This window comes from Cricetulus griseus (assembly GCF_003668045.3).
Source record: "Cricetulus griseus strain 17A/GY chromosome 1 unlocalized genomic scaffold, alternate assembly CriGri-PICRH-1.0 chr1_0, whole genome shotgun sequence".
Classification (NCBI taxonomy): domain Eukaryota; kingdom Metazoa; phylum Chordata; class Mammalia; order Rodentia; family Cricetidae; genus Cricetulus; species Cricetulus griseus.
Window position 1 is genome coordinate 232,211,433 of NW_023276806.1, and position 16,126 is coordinate 232,227,558.

At 55.7% G+C, this 16,126-nt stretch overlaps 2 protein-coding genes and 1 long non-coding RNA gene across 4 annotated transcripts; 1 reads left to right on the forward strand and 2 right to left on the reverse strand.

Annotated features, from left to right (window-relative positions):
- Positions 1–563: 563 nt before the first annotated feature.
- Bak1 (BCL2 antagonist/killer 1) lies at positions 564–4,080 on the reverse strand. The gene is given in 5 exon segments (NM_001246795.1): positions 564–674; positions 754–934; positions 2,352–2,495; positions 2,763–2,898; positions 4,017–4,080. Coding segments are annotated over 5 exon segments (630 nt in total). The 3' UTR covers positions 564–569.
- A 3,800-nt stretch (positions 4,081–7,880) lies between these two features.
- On the reverse strand, positions 7,881–12,717 carry LOC103164288. The gene is made up of 4 exons (XR_003479820.2): positions 12,358–12,717; positions 11,303–11,382; positions 8,252–11,023; positions 7,881–8,021 (listed from the first exon to the last, which is right to left on the reverse strand). It is a non-coding gene; the product is annotated as an uncharacterized LOC103164288 (long non-coding RNA).
- On the forward strand, positions 7,909–15,368 carry LOC100773455 (gametogenetin-binding protein 1). Of its 2 annotated transcripts, none has more exons than XM_027388991.2 (6): positions 7,909–8,407; positions 9,198–9,322; positions 10,218–10,312; positions 10,452–10,620; positions 12,021–12,204; positions 15,109–15,368. In XM_027388991.2, the coding sequence occupies exons 1-5, from the start codon at positions 7,944–7,946 to the stop codon at positions 12,188–12,190; spliced, it is 1,023 nt and encodes a 340-aa protein (XP_027244792.1). In that variant the 5' UTR covers positions 7,909–7,943; the 3' UTR covers positions 12,191–12,204; positions 15,109–15,368. The 2 variants fall into 2 exon arrangements, with proteins under 2 accessions (XP_027244792.1, XP_035306694.1); XM_035450803.1 differs by having other exon boundaries at positions 12,021–12,160.
- Positions 15,369–16,126: the final 758 nt, after the last annotated feature.

Sequence of the window (16,126 nt, forward strand, 5' to 3'; positions counted from 1 at the left end):
TGGGGTGGGGGATGGGAGGGGGAGAGGGGAGTAGGGGATGGAACTGGGGGAATAATGAATGGGGGGGGTGACTGAGTAGGTCATGCAGCCCTACAGCCAGCCCTGTTCCTGGGAGCCAGTGTGGGAGGGCCAGGCCTTGCGCTCAAGTTCCTCTCCAGTTCTGACCTTCCGAAGTAGCAGGAGGTCTGGGAACACAGGTTAGAACCACTAGTCCCCAGGTCCCCAATGTTTTGACTTTGGGCACCATGGAAGAAAAGGGGGGTGGCGGCTGCATCAAAGGGTTGTATAAAAAGCAAAAACCGTTAAAAAAACAAACAAACAAAAAACAACTTCCTGGGAAGTAGTACCCAGCCTCTTGTCCCTCCAAGGCATCAGTCAGCCCCGCTCAGACAGGACAGGGCCCAGTAGCACCATGCGATGTTGGGGTATCCGTGCCCCCTTGATGACCCCTGGGCAGTGGTTCCTCAGAGCAGGGGTGCCTGTTTGCTGAACTGGAGGAAGGAGAGGATTGTTGCAGGGGAGGGAGGAGGGGGAGGCTTAGGCTGGGGCCCCAGAGGGCTCCCCGGGAGTCAAGATCTGAAGAATCTGTGTACCACGTACTGGCCCAACAGAACCACACCAAGAATTGTCATCACAATCAGGATTGGGTCTCTGCGCAGATTCAGGGCCGCCACCTGTCGGGAGGAAAGGGGTGGGTTACAGAGTGGCGGGGCAGCCGAGCAGCAGGGGGGTGTCCCGACCTCAGGTGCTTACCCAGCCGCCTCTCTGCGCAATCCACCTGGCGATGCAATGGTGCAGTATGATATCCGCCAAAAAGCAGGTCACCTGGCCCAGGAAGCCGGTCAAACCACGTTGGTAGACATACAGGGCCAGGCGGTAGCCGAAGCCCAGGAGAGCCACCACACGGCCCCAGCTGATGCCGCTCTTAAATAGGCTGCGGGCAAATAGATCACGGAGAGCCCACCTTGGGGGCCAGTCCCTTTTCTTCCTCTGGTACCCCGTTTGCCTCCTCCCCATCTCCCCTCCCCTCCAGCCGCCCCCAGCTGGGACGCTAAACGGTTGAGCTGCCAGTCCAGGTCAGAAAGTCTGCCTTGGCCTGGCCGCCCATCAGGAAGAGGCTGGGTGTCACAGCGTGAAAGAAACCAAGAGCACAGGGCGATGAGCTGGCTGCTGCTGGTACAGAGGGCCCAGGGAGGGAAGACAGGAGGCAGGACATTACCTGTGACAGTTGCTGCTGGCCTGGCAGCCGAGGGACAGCAGAGAGAAAAGGACAGAAGAGATTAGGAGAGATCCCAAACTGCAGGGGCACAGGGTGGGGGCCATGCTGAGGGCAGGGATAGGACCATGCTCAACTCTGAGCACCAGCTTCAACCTGTTACTGGCTTCCCCTCTACCGCTGCCTTTACGTCCACCCCGACACCGACTCCCTCGTTCAGGGAGTGAACACAACAGCCAGGCTTGCCTGTGATCCTAGCACTCGGGAAGCTGAGGCAGGAGGGTCAAGAGTTCAAGCCCAGCCTGGGCTACCCGAGACCCTATCTCAAAAACAAGGACTGGAGAGGTAGCTCGTGGATTAGGAGCAGTAGCTGCTCTCCCAGAGGAGCTGGGTTCAATTCCCAGCACCTTCATGGTGGCTCACAACCGTCTGTGACTACGGTTCTAGAGGCCTTTTTCTGGCCTCTTTGACATCAGACTCGAAAGTGGTGCACATACATATATGCAGATAAAACACCCATATACCTAAGATAAAAATCAAGTTGGGCAGTGGTGGCGCATGCCTGTAATCCCAGCGCTCGGGAGGCAGAGGCAGCTCTGTGTGTACGGAGCGAGTTTCAGGACAGCCAGGGCTATACAGAGAAACCATGTCTCAAAAAACAAAACAAACAAAAAAGATAAAAAACAAACAAACAAACAAAAAACAAAAATCAAACTACCCTGGGTGTGGTTTGAAAGTGTGAACCCTGATTTAGGTTATTGCCCTATTTCTCAGGAGGTTTCATGGTGGTGGCCAGTGGCAAGCTGAGGTGTGAGCATTGTACTGAGTGACTGCCGTCCTCAGCACCAAGGGGCCTCTTAGATGCCACTGAATCACAACTGGCCTGACAGAAAGTTGGTGGCCCAGCCACTTTGGTATGTCCCCGCTGGACTGCAAGGCTCTTGGGAACATCTCCACCCCTGGGGTGCTAGCTGTTGGTGCCAGAGCTCCTGAGAGGCATGACAGCAAGTATGCAGAAGACAGCGAGTGGGGCCCAGAGACGGGGAGATGGGCGGGGATCGTATCTGAGTTCACGAACTCGGTCCCCAGCCAGGGAGCCCATCACGTGTGTGCTGGGTCAGGTGGTGGTGGGTACCTGGAGGCAATCTTGGTGAAGAGTTCGTAGGCATTCCCAGCTGTGGGCTGCAGCTGCTCCAGTAAATTCTGGAACTCTGTGTCGTATCTCCGGTTAATGTCATCTCCAATGATAGCAAGCTGCCGGCCCACCTGACCCAAGATGCTGTAAGAACGGGAGTTGGAGATTGGGAACCCGGCTCGTGGCACAGAATGGATTCTCCTGGGGTGGGGGTAGGAGCAGACTTTACCCCGCACCGCCAACGTCCTCGACAGTGGCCAGGAGGGCTGTGCTAAGGACAGGACGGGCATGTCCTGAAAGGAGTATAGGACTGCAGATGGGGGGGGGACCAGATTGAGAAGGGAGAGAGATGACAGAGATAAGTCCAGTCCCCCTCCCCCCGGGACCTGTCCCCCTGGGGCTGGAGCTTACCTGTTGGGTTCTAGGAGCAAATTGTCCATCTCGGGGTTGGCAGGGGCAGCCGCCCCCTGGGTCTCTTGTTCCTGATGGTGGAGATGGAAAACATAGCTTCGAAAGACCTCCTCTGTGTCCTGGGCCACCTGCTGTTCTGGGGTCAGAGCTGGGAGTCAGCAAGAGAAGGCTGTCTGCCTCGCACCCCACTTCCGGGCACCCCCCCCTTCCAGTGCTTAGGCTTTCTCCAGCCCCTTCACGAATACACAGCACTCCCCACAGTGTTCTGCCAGTGTGACCATTCCTCATGATAGTCCTGGGGAAACTGAGGTACACATGGCCAAGCCATGTACCCAGGGTCATGTAGCTGGAGGGTCAGGGAGGAGCTGTTCGTCTTGGTTGTCCAGTCAATGGATCTGGGATCAACTAAGTCACCTCAGGGCAGGTCCGAAGGTGTTTCCCAGGATGGACTGACTGGGGAGGGCCTTCTCCACAGTGAGCTCACCTTCCTGTGGCAGTGCCACTACCCGCCCTCCCCCGCTGCCCGCCCTCCTCCTGCTGCCTGGTTCCCAGTCCTTAGAGTGGAGGAAATGAAACTGAATTGGGAGCTGCAGGCCGGTCAGCCGGTCAGTGGAAGGGGAATGGTCTCTGTCTTTAGCTTTTGAGACAGGAGGTCTTGCTATGTAGCCCTGGCTGTTCTGGAACTGAATAACAAGATCAGGCCAGCCTCAGACTCACAGAGCTCCTCCCGTCCCTACGTCCTGAGTGCTGGGACTAAAGGCACGTACCACCACCTCGAAGCTCTGGGACTGGTGTTTTCAGTCTGAGAGGGTCTCGCTCTACCGGACTCTAGCCTGGCTGACCTGGAGTTCATTCTGAAGGACAGACTGACCTAAACGTGTGCAAATCCTGTCTCAAGCTCTCAAGTGCTGGGATTGCAGACATGAGCTACCACACCCAGCTCCCACAGACCTGGGATACGAACCCCAAGTCCAGGGACCAGCCTGGCCTCCCTGCCCATCCACTTGAGAAAAGTAGAAGGGCAGTCATCCCCCCCCCCCGCCCCGTTCACGAACCCAACTGGGATACCAGGTCCCATCCTCCTTTCTCACACTACAGGGGCACAGCAGCCAGGCCTGGCTCTTCTGCCGCCCTCCCTTGCCTCCACCTGCCTTCCCTGAGCCCAGAGAAACCTTACACTCCTGCACACCAGTCCCGTGCCCTTCCTTCTCTCTCTTGTGCTTATGGGGTGGTGAGGGGCAGGAGGACTCTTACCAGAAGGGGAGGGGGAGTCATCACAGTCCTGCCTAGGAGGACCTGGTCCTTGTCCAGACGCCATCTTTCAGGCCTTGGTTGGCAGCACTGTCACCCTGGGGAAGCAGGTGAGAAAAAAGCAGAGGTGAGGCTGGGCTGGGCATGGCGGCATGACTAATCCCAGCTCTCGGGAGACAGAGGCAGAGGCAGGTGGATCTCTACAGAGTGAATTCCAGGACAGTTAGGGCTGCACAGAGAGACCCTGTCTCAAGAAAAAAAGGAAGGAAAGAAGACAGTGAGCAGAGATAGAGCAGGGACATCTGGCTGGAGAACCCCGAGAGGGAGGGGACCCTGTTACCCCACTGCCAGGAAGACTTTGCAATCCTCTGGGGGCCTGGTGGTATCTCCTGAGAGCGATGGGAACTCACCACAAGAGAGGTTGAGGAGATCAGGCAGAGACCAGGTGAGTGAGGTCGAGGCCTCCACACAGCCTCGCCATGAAACCTCTTGATTCCCTTGACAGTTTCTCTTAGATAGGGTGAAGCGGCTTTCACAGACCAGGGGGCCTTTCTGCTGTTTCTGACGCTTCCCCACTCTCTCCTCAGCCTGCCGCCTCCCAACCATGAAGGCCTTTCTCCAGGGTCCACTTCCCCACGGCTGGTAGGGCATACTTGTTTTCTGATAGGGCCTGGCAGTATACTCTAAGAGTTGGCCACACACTCCTAGCACTCAGGAGAATTTTGCTGTGTCGTATGTTCAAAATTCCCGTTGCTGGCTGGTTGTGCTGCGCCGTGCTTGGATGCTAGCGCTTGGGAGACGGTGAGTTCAGGGCAGTCTGGTCTACATATGAAGTCCCAGGCTAGCCAGGGCAACATAATGAGATCGGCCTCAAAAAATGAAAGAAAAGAAGGAAGAAAAGAAAGACTCCCACGGTACAGTGCAGCTAGCACCCTTAGCATCTGTTTCACAAGTTGAGAAAATCAGGGCAGAAAGAAATGAGTTCCTGGGCCACAGGTCCGAGAAAGACATTTGTCTTGCAGAGTTTTGTTTTTCGAGACAGGTTTCTCTGTGTAGCCCTGGCTGTCCTGGACCTGAACTCACCCTGTAGACCAGGCTGGCCTCGAACTCACAGAGATCCGCCTGCCTCTGCCTCCCGAGTGCTGGGATTAAAGGCGTGCGCCACCACCAGCATCACCTTTTGTTTTTTAACACGTATTTATATTTTTTATGTGTGTGTGTGTCATGAAATATGTGTGTAGGTCAGAGAGCAAGTTTTAGGCCTCTGCCCTTCTATCATGTGGGTTCCAGGGATAGAACTTGGGTTGTCACACTTGGCCGCAAGCCCCTCACCTGCTGAGCTGTCTCACTGGTCTCATGTAGGCCGCCGTGACCTCAAATTGCGAATGGGTCAGAGGATGATCCCCCTGCTTCCACTGTTTGAGTGTGGGGATTGCAGGGGTGTGGGGATCAAACCCAGGACTCTGAGTATGCTGACATGCATTTTACCAGCAAGGCTACATCTCAGCACTTATTTCATGGCTTGCTCCCAGAGCGTCCCTCCTTCCGATTATCACCAACCTAGAAGTGAGCTGGGACCATCCCCAGCCTCCCCAGCCTGCCTCACACCACACCCCTACACTGTGGGACCTCTCTCTCCCAGCCTCCCCAGCCTGCCTCACACCACATCCCTACACTGTGGGACCTCGCTCTCCCAGCCTGCCTCACACTACACCCCTACACTGTGGGACCTCTCTCTCCCAGCCTGCCTCACACTACACCCCTACACTGTGGGACCTCTCTCTCCCAGCCTGCCTCACACCACACCCCTACACTGTGGGACCTCTCTCTCCCAGCCTCCCCAGCCTGCCTCACAACCATGCGCCTCCCACCCTAGACTTTGGTGCTGATTCTGTTTTAGATTCTTACTAGACAGGAAGGTCTCGTACCCTTTGATCCTCCTGCCTCAGACACAGGTGTGTTGGTAATAGGTGCCCTCTACCGCGCCACACCCAAGCCCAGTTTCCTCTTTGACCAGTTGGTGTCGACAGTTATTTCCTGAGGCCAGCAATACCTTTCACTTTCAGTTTGCCCCCTTTCTAGAGTCCACTCCCTCCATCGCTTCAGGAAGTGACCCTCCTGTCAGATGAGGGGATGCAGACCCTCCCAGGGACAAGCACAGTAGCCCCTGCTGGCCTGGGCTGGGCACTCACACTCACCTTTGTTCATCTGGGGCTGGGGACTATTTTTGAGTTACTCTCTGAAAAGGGGTTGGGGAGGGCTGGCTGCCCTTCCACAACAATGCTGGCATTAGGGGGAGCAGACCCTCGTCTGTCTCTGAGAGCCAGGCCTCATTAAGACAGACCTCTGCTTGGCATGTTCCACCAGAAGCTCCTTCCGGAAGAGGGGCTCTTCCTGCTGCGCTGGTTCTTAAACTTGGCAATCCCAGGCCGGCAGGGCAAGGGGATGCCAACTCCATCCCCAGAAAACCACCCTGGAGGCTCACTGTTGAGAGCAGGGGGCCTCTCAGAAAGGCCCCCACAGCCTTGCTGGCCTGGGCCACCTGGCCCCCATCCAAGTGACCTGACTTCCCATTCCATCCACTCGCTGAGGCCATGATGTGTGTTCCCCACAACCAACCGCTAGGCTGCACCTAGAATTGGTCTAGGGGTCCTGGGACAGCAAGGGGGACTGACTGAAATTTCTGACTCTGCCCTTAACCTTCTCCCTCCCCTCCTTCCAGATAATGAAAGTCCCACTTGCCTGGCATCCAGGACCACCAAAGCCTGGGCAAGAAGGGAGGCTTTTTGGCGTTTAGCTGAAGTTGGCCCTGTTTGGATTAGAACTCTAGCATGGCTTTAAGGACCACCCAAGGGAACTTCAAGTCTTCCCTCCTTAGCGGGTTCCCGACGGGGCTTTCTGCCCCACCCTGGGCCCGTGCTGCCAGGATTAGGAGGATGGGATTTGGCACTGGCTGCCAGCGTACCTGCCCGGCTGTGGTCCAGATGTGAGATGGCTCGGCAGTCTGAAGACAAAGATCCCGAGGGGGCTGGTGGCTGGTCCCAGGGGCAAGGTCTCAGGCCTGACTTGTAGGAACCGGCGTCAGTGAATTCATGGTGTCTGGAAGCCGCCTCGGGTTGTCTCTTGGCCCAGGAAACCTTGCGACTTTGTGACCATAGAGGAGCCTGCAGCTCCCGGCAGTGATCAGCTCCCTCTAGAGGAAGTCTCTCGATGGCCGCCGGATGCAGATGTACAGGGGAGGAAGGTCCTATGGGCCAGGCCTGGAAGCAGCTGGACTGCAGCCTCCTGTGCCAGCCCGGTCCCAGCCAGGGGGGGCGTGGGGAGCCTCCTCCTCACTGCCTTTCCCGACTCTGACTCCAGGCCCTCATCTCCCATCTTCTCCGTTTTGTTTTGGAAAACAAAGCACAAACAACAACAAAAACCAGGATGGAGCTGGGGGTGGTGATGCAGGAGAATCAGGAAATAGAGGCCAGCCTGGGCTACCTGACACCCTGAAAGAAACCAAGAGGGGGAAAGACTCAATGTGTGCTGCCGCCGTCTAGACCCTGCCAGGCTACGGGGACCGACCTCAAGCGCAGAAGAAACCAGAGACAGGAGTGTGGGGTCCTGTTCTCAGGGTCTGTACTCGCCCAGCCCCCCTGCCCGCCACGGCCAGGCCTACACAGCCTGTGGGTGCCGCTTCTCTGTGTCTCTCACCCTCCCCCAGCCTCTACTTGGCCCTGATGCCTGCTGAACCTGACGCTGGCTGGCTCTCTGCCCCCCTCTCCTTCCAGCCCACCCCTCCCACTGCCTCCAGTTATTCACCCACCCCCACCCCCACCTCTTCTGGGCCTTCTAGAACTCCCAGAACTTTCCAACTGGAGGTTTCTATTAGCAGTTGGTCCTGGGCTGGCTGCCATGACTTCTTCCTGAGTCAGGGTCCCTCTCAGGATGGCGGCCCAGGCTCGGACCCCTCGGTCAAGGTCGCGAATCTTGGGCTGCTCCTCCATGATGCGCTTTCTCCGAAACCTGGTTGGGAGCAAGGGTGTTTCTAACAAGTCCTGGACCAGGAGCCGGCCCAGCCCCTCCCAGGAGCAGGATGGTGTCTTCCCAAGGATGGGCCGCAAAGGAGGTCGTGGGAGGAGGGAGCCACAGCTACAGGCCGTGGTCCCCAAGGTCCTCTCTGCAGGCCCCTCAAACCTGCTGCCGCATGATGCCTGTGGGCTGGGCACTGGGGACACGGGATCCCAGACTCTCACCTCCAAGGACGCCCTGAAGCTGAGGTCCCAGGGTGCAGAGGTGTCATCGGTCCCCACCAGAGAGACCAAGGAGGTTCTGGGTCACCTGTCTGAGAAGAAAGGAAAGGAGGAAGAGCCAGCAGGGGAGGCCTCGGGGGCCTCGGGGGACTCAGACAGGTGAGGGGCCGTTACTGGGAGGGGAGGTATGATCCAGATAGAGCAGGGTGCAGGCTGGAGGCCCACCGGTGGAAGCTGTGGGGGAAGGGCTGGAGGGAGGGTCCCGACAAGTGGATAGAAGTCACAACTGAGGGGTAGTGCCCACGGAAGGAAGGAGGGATCGGCGGATGATGGCTTGTGAGGATGGTTGGAGTGTGGGTTGAGAGCACCAAAGATGAAAGAGGGAGCTGGGGTGTGTCTCATAGGTAGAGCACTGCATACTTCAGGCCCGGGGATTAGTCCTCAGCACAACAAAGCAAAAATACCCAGGCAGGGTGGCACACTTTAATCCCAACACAAGGGAGACAGAGGCAGGCGGATCTCTGAGTTTGAAGCCAGCCTGGTCTACAGAGCGAGTTCTAGCACAGCCAGGACTACACAGGGACACCCTGTCTTGAAAAACTAAGTAAAACAACAAATAATAAGAGAGATGACAGGGGTTGTACCCGGCGCTGGGCATGCGTGCTGGAGCTGGTGCCTCTGTTCTCAGCTCCCTTGGAGGCCACGCTTCCAGCCTGCCCGCTTACTCTCCCTTTCTGGCTTTCTCTCCCTGTGTGGAAGGTACCCAGATCCCCACTTCCTACCTCCCTCAGTGGTAGGAAAACCCCTCTGATAGAGACCCCCAGGAGCAGAGCAGGGGACTGGAAGAGAGGAGGGCAGGCCAAGCAAGTCTGTGGAGAGACCCAAGGTGGACTGGGCTTGGCCATGTCTCCGGGTGTCCCCTGACTTGACCTGACTGCTTTGGGATTAGGGAACACTTTACCCAGGCCCTGGAGGCAGAACAAGGATCCCTGCAGTGCGTCCCAGGACCACTGGCCCTCACCCCTGAGGGCTTCGTCAAAGAGGAAGAGGAGGAGCACTGCCTAATTGAGATTGGTAAGTATAGCTGGCTGCAGTGGTGGTGGCTGGGGGGGGGGCAGAAATGGACACCTCTGCTCTAGGATGGGGAGCCCAGCAGGGTGTGAGACACAGCATCTGAACCCCACTTCCTCCACGCCAAATCCCTCTGTCTCACATTCCTCATCTGTAAAATGGAAATCAAATAGCACCTGTCTCTGAGGCACATTGCAAGCATCAGTGAGATGCTCTTTGTCAAGGGCTAGATCCAGGCCCTGCACACAGTAGGTGTTCAGTAAAACAGGGCAGAGCCAGGTGCAGTGTCTGACCGGGCCTGGTGCCCAGTGGGCATTACGTTAACAGAACAGACTCATTCCGTCCCGCACTTGGAGGCAAGAGAACTGCCCCAAGTTCAAGGTCTGCCCAGCTTCATAGCGACGTACCTCTCTCAACAGGAGAAGCAACAACAAAGCTAGGCATAGTGGCCCACAGTTGGAACCCCAGGGGGCAGAGTCAGGGAGGTCAGGAGTTCAAGGCCAGCCTTAGCTACATAGCAGAGTTTGAGGCTGGGCTTCATGAGTTGCCATCTCAGGAACAGAGAACAAAACAAATCCACAAGAAGCGATATGAGGAGGGGACAGTGAGAGGGGTCTGTAGGTAGAGGAGACTGCGGCCAAGCTTGAGGACCCGAGTTTGGTTCCCGGGACTCACAAGGTGAGAGCAGATTCATACAAGCTGTCCTCAGGCCCCTTGTACACTTGCCATGGTATGTGCCTCCCCCCGCCCCAGGATAAAGACATAAAAATGTAATTTTGAAAAACGTAATTAAATGTAAAAAACAAATCAGAAGAGAGGGTAACCCCATTCTGAGTGCCACCCCCCGAGACTGGCATTCCCCAACCTGCTGCCGGCCTCAATGACCGATACTTCACAGGAGACCTCAGATTGGCCTCTTGCAAGGCGGGGTCCACCCCGTGGAACTATCTCCTTGGCTTGTACAAGCACCTGCACAAGTCAGCCATGACCAAGGTCAGTGGGGCGGGTCCCAGGGCCTCCGGCTTGCCACGGGGGAAGCTCTCCCTCTTGTCCTTATGGGAACTGTCCCCTCTTGTTTCCTGGTTTGGGGGAGGAAGGGACAAGGAGCCTGGAGTCCTGATCCCCTCCACAGGCTCAGAGACCAGGTGTGCCTCAGCTTCCTCTGAAGGAAGGCTCGCCCCATGAGGAGAAAGGGGAGAGAGAAGAAGCGGAGGAGGACAGCTTCCTCAAGTTGTGTGCCCCACATATCGCCACCTTCCAGTGTCCTCTGCAGAAGACTTTTAGGTCCACAGACACAGTGGGTAAGAGTGTCAACCCCACATTGCCAGGTCAGAAAAAATCTGGCTTCCGCCAGGGGCTTAGAGAGGAAACACAAGCTTTGACCACAAGGTGGCGGCACAAGACCTACGGTGACCGCCTTAAATGGCCTCACTGTTGGTTGGCCTCCAGGCCTAGCTAGGGTCCGGCGGGACCACTCAAGCACCCCCTCACCCCACCCAGCTCCCGCCTGGGGGAGGGCACCTCCAAGCCTGGCTCCTGCGTAGCCACCCTATAGCCACCTCAGCGTGGCATCAGGCAACAGCAGCTGGTTCAGCGGCAATGGCGTGGCAAAAGTCGTTGGGCCTGCAGAGGTGGCTCATGGTTAAGGGCACAGTGACTCCAGCTCCAGGGAGTCCAACACCCTCTTCTGGATTCCATAGGCACCTGAGCACAGATACACACATTAAAAAATAGATAAATGAAAAACTAAAAACGACAACAGCCAGAATACCCCCAAGGTATTGTGTGTGTTTACACAGTCATCACTGGGGCCAGTCGAGTAACTTGCCCAAATCACACAGCTGCTGATGGCAGAGCTGGGACTTCATTTCAGGCAGGTGGCAGTACCCACCCCCCCTCCCCACAAGCCCTGCCTCCCCCTCCCACCGAGGAGGAGCCCAGGGGTGTGGGACAGGCTGTGTCTGGCCGGCTGGCTCCAGGTACCTGAAGGCTTTGCAGCAGCTGGCCCCAATCACAGAGCTGGGAAGAGGGCGGGCAGGCAGTGGAGATTTCCTGGGCTCTGCCTGCTCCACTCGGAGAAAGAATGCAGGGGTCACAAACCCCGTGTCTGCTACACACTAAGTCACGTCAAATGTGTGCCCTCTTTCACCCCCCCCCCCCCCGCACACCAGCCAGTCAGCCAGCAAGGCAGAGTCCTGGGGGGTTGCCAGCACCCTCCAATTCCACTCAGCCCCGAAGACACAATTCCCTGGAGATGGCACCAGTTCCCTGCTGGTTGCGGGCCTAGCACAAGCACACTGTCCCAAGCCCAGGTCATTGTACCTGCGCCTCTGGCCGTCAGGCCTTCAGTCAGGGTTCTGCAACTGCCTGCTCCTGTTCAAATCACTCGTTTGAGCATCTCACAGGATTTAGGGTTTGAGGGATTTGTTTTTATTATTTTAGATATTCTCACCATGTCTAGTTATTCTTGATCTCATGATCCTCCTGCCTCAACTTCTTGAGTTGAAAGTCCCAGTGTTCTGGGAACTAGCCTCTCCCCACCCCCACCTGCGGCTGCCCACAGAGCACTAGTACCTTTCCAGGAACATTACAGGAAACCTGGTCGTTTGAGGGTCTTATGGTGTTAGGGGACACATGCCAGGAGGAGGAGCGGCAATCAGACGTCTGTCCCCAGCACCCAGCCCATCACTTTGCCTCAAAGGTTTCGTGGAGTCTGAGCTGAAGAAGATTCTGGCAGTGCGAAGAGAGTCCCGACTCTGGAAGGTGGGCAGCCCAGAAGGCCGGGAGCTTCTGACCAGGCCAGACATCACGCTGGAGGAGGCCGGCATGGTGGATGGCCAGGTATGCCTGGGTATCCATCTGATCCACTGACTGATGAAAGCGGGGTGAGGGTCCCTTATCTCATATGGCTCTGGCCCCTGGTGCAGCCCCCACTGCCTAGACTCTTCTAGGGGAGGTTCTGAGGTACTACCTTCTTTCTGGGAGTAGTGTACACACACACACACACACACACACACACACACTTCAACAGTCCTCACCTGAACCACTATTGTCACTGTTTTGTTGGTTGGTTGAGACAAGGTCTCTTGTAGCCCAGGCTAGCCTGACAGTATGTAGCAGAGGCTGGTCTTGGGCTTCTGTTTCTCCTGCCTTACTCTCCCAGTGCTGGAATCACAGTCAGGGAAATTTATCAAGATGGGCCAGCACCTAAACAATGCGACTCTCTTACCGTTCTCTCATTCACACCAAAGCCTACAGATGCACACAGGCCCTGGGGAGCGACCACACATCATCCATGCCAATTTCCATCCATTCATCATTCCTGCCTATGACTCAGTGGCCTCTTTGCCCTGATGGTCTGTGGTTCACAAATGGGAAGAGTCCCGGGCTCACAACCAGAGTCCAGTCAGACCATTGTGCTGTGTCATCTTGACTTTGGGCTGAGACACTACAGCAGGACTCCACGGGCTCCTCAGTGCAGGGGGCTGGTGTGTGTGTATGTCTGTGCAGTGTGTGTGTGGTGGTGTGTGTGTGTCCCTATGTGTGTGTGGGGTGCATGCATGTGTATGTGTGGTGGGATATATGTATGTGTGTGTGTATGGGTTTGTGTGTGTGTGTGTGTGTGTATGTGTGTGTGTGTGTATGTATGGGTTTGTGTGTGTATGTGTGTGTGTGTGTGTGTGTGTGTGTGTGTGTGTATGTATGTATGGGTTTGTGTATGTATGTGTGTGTGTATGTATGGGTTTGTGTGTGTATGTGTGTATGTGTGTGTGTGTGTATGTATGGGTTTGTGTGTGTATGTGTGTATGTGTGTGTGTGTATGTATGGGTTTGTGTGTGTATGTGTGTGTGTGTATGTATGGGTTTGTATATGTGTGTGGGTGTGGTGGGGTGTGTATGTGGGTGCCTGTGTGTGTGTGTGTTTGAGTGTGTGGTGGGGTGTGTGTGTGTGTGTGTGGTGGGGTGTGTATCTGTATGTGTGTGTTCGAGTGTGTGGTGTGTGTGTGTGTGTGTGGTGTGTGTGTTCGAGTGTGTGGTATGTGTGTTCGAGTGTGTGGTGTGTGTGTGTGGTGTGTGTGTTCGAGTGTGTGGTGTGTGTGTGTGGTGTGTGTGTTTGAGTGTGTGGTGTGTGTGTGTGGGGTGCATGCATGTGTATGTGTGGTGGGTTATATGTATGTGTGTGTGTGTGTATGGGTTTGTGTGTGTGTGTGTATGTATGGGTTTGTGTGTGTGTGAGTGTGTGTGTGTATATGTATGGGTTTGTGTGTGTGTGTGTATATGGGTTTGTGTGTGTGTGTATGGGTTTGTGTGTGTGTATGTATGTATGGGTTTGTGTGTGTGTGTATGGGTTTGTGTGTGTGTGTGTGTGTATGGGTTTGTGTGTGTGTGTGTGTATGGGTTTGTGTGTGTGTGAGTGTGTGTGTGTGTATGGGTTTGTGTGTGTGTATGTATGGGTTTGTGTGTGTGTGTGTGTGTGTGTGTGTATGGGTTTGTGTGTGTGTGTGTATGTATGGGTTTGTGTGTGTGTGTGTGTGTGTGAGCGTGTGTATGTATGGGTTTGTGTGTGTGTGTGTATGGGTTTGTGTGTGTGTGTGTGTGTGTATGGGTTTGTGTGTGTGTGTGTGTGTATGGGTTTGTGTGTGTGTGTGTATGTATGGGTTTGTATGTGTGTGTGTGTGTGTGTATGGGTTTGTGTGTGTGTGAGTGTGTGTGTGTGTGTGTGTGTGTGTATGGGTTTGTGTATATGTGTGGGTGTATGTGTGTGTGTATGGGTTTGTGTGTGTATGTGTGTGTGTGTATGGGTTTGTGTGTGTGTGTGTGTGTGTATGGGTTTGTGTGTGTGTGTGTGTATGGGTTTGTGTGTGTGTGTGTGTGTATGGGTTTGTGTGTGTGTGTGTGTGTATGTGTGTGTGTGTGTATGGGTTTGTGTGTGTGTGAGTGTGTGTGTGTGTGTGTGTATGGGTTTGTGTGTGTATGTGTGTGGGGTGTGTGAGTGGGGGGGCAGGGTGGGGTGATGGTCGAGTATGGGTGGGGGGACGACCCAATGGCTGACTCCACCAGGGATTCACACCTGCCGCCCACTGGGGATACCTAAACCCTAAGCCTGCCCACATGCCCAGTCCCAGGAGCCCGCTATCCCCACACGCTAGCCACACAAGCTGTGTGACACTTGATTTTCCCTGCGTACTGAGGCACTCCGATCCTGGGATCTGTCCTCCTCCAGGACCTGTGCGTCTGCCTGCCCTCCCCACCCTGGCTCCCAGTCCTGAGCTAGCATTGGCAGGACTGGGAGACTTGGTGTTTCTGGATAGTGCAATGGGGCCCCTAGTCCTCTCCTTAGGGGGTCAGAGGTGTATCCTCAGCTGCTGCCTTCCACATAGTAGGTGTTTCAAGTCTCATCCTCTCCTGGCTACATTTTCTCCTCCTCTGCCCTTAGAGCCACTTGCTATAGGGGAGAGAGACAGCCCCTTAGCTTTTCGGGAATGCCAGGGACCCTAGGGGTGGGCGGTAAGGCAGCCAAAGCTCCACTCAGAAGAAAACATGCAGAACCCCCGGACAGACATAAAGGGAAGGGAGGAATTTCTGGGTCCCCAGCTTCCAAGGAACCAGAGGTTAGAGAAGTATTCCTGCATTATGGGGGTAGGTGGCTCAGGGTCGGCGAGCCTGGTCAGCTTTGGGGTGTTGGGGAAAGTCTGGAAGAGGTGGCTAGGGTGATCTGGGGGAGAGTCGGTGGGAAAGTTCTGGAATGCAGAGCAGGGAATATTTTTCTTCACCCCTGTCTGCCCGCAGCACCTACTCCTGGAGGAGATGGACGAGATGGGGAACTGGCCTCCTCCAGAGTGAGGCCCTCACCGGCAGGAGCCCACTGTGCCCACACCCCTGGGACCCCAGTCCAGCATGTGTCTCTTCCTGGGACACATCAAGTCCCTGTGGCCCTGGGCTTTGGGATGAGTAGCATCCTGTGTGTGTGTGGTGGGCCTGCCCAGCACTGTCCTGACACATCAGACGCCTATAGATGATGTTATTAATAAAAACTTAGTTTAACCTTAGCTTCCTGGGCTGTCTGTCATTGGACCCCGACCCTCTCCTCACTCCTGGAGCAAGCCAGGTTATTAGGGTCTCTATCTAGTCCCTAATTGGTGCCTGCGGAGTACCAGTGTGGAGGCCACCTCTGGGCACAGGGGCGGGGGGGGGGGGGCAGGAAGACCTGGGGTAACCTGGGGGTGCTGCCTGCCAGCAAGGAGAGTCTTCAGCTTCCCTCCCGAGTTCCCAAGCTACACTGTGTCCTCACCAGGAGGATCCGGGAATTCTCCCAGCAGGAAGTTCCTGCCCAGCCAGTTCAGGGACAAAGCCAGGAAAGGGGCCCTGAACTGTGGGGACCTGCTCAGGAGAGCTGGCAGGCAGGGCTCCTGGGGAGCAGGCAAGGAAGGGTTCCCTGAAGTTGGTGTGTGTTCCAGTTTGCTTTTCTGTTGCTGGGATAAAACAGTGGCTAAAAGCAAGTTGGGGAGGGAAGGTTTATTTCACCTTAGAGCTCACTGTCCATTGCGGAGAGAAGTCAGGAGAGGGGCTCCGGGCAGGAATCTGGAGGCCAGAACTGAAGCAGAGACCATGGAGGGGCGGTGCGTCTCTCCTCTGCTTTTCTCAGCTACCTTTATTTTAAGATTTATTTTAGGGGCTGGAGAGATGGTTCAGTGGTTAAGAGCACTGACTGCTCTTCCAGAGAACCCTGGTCCAATTCCCAGCACCCACACAGCAGCTCACAACTGTCTGTAGTTCCAGTTCCAGGGAACCTGACACCCATGGCAAA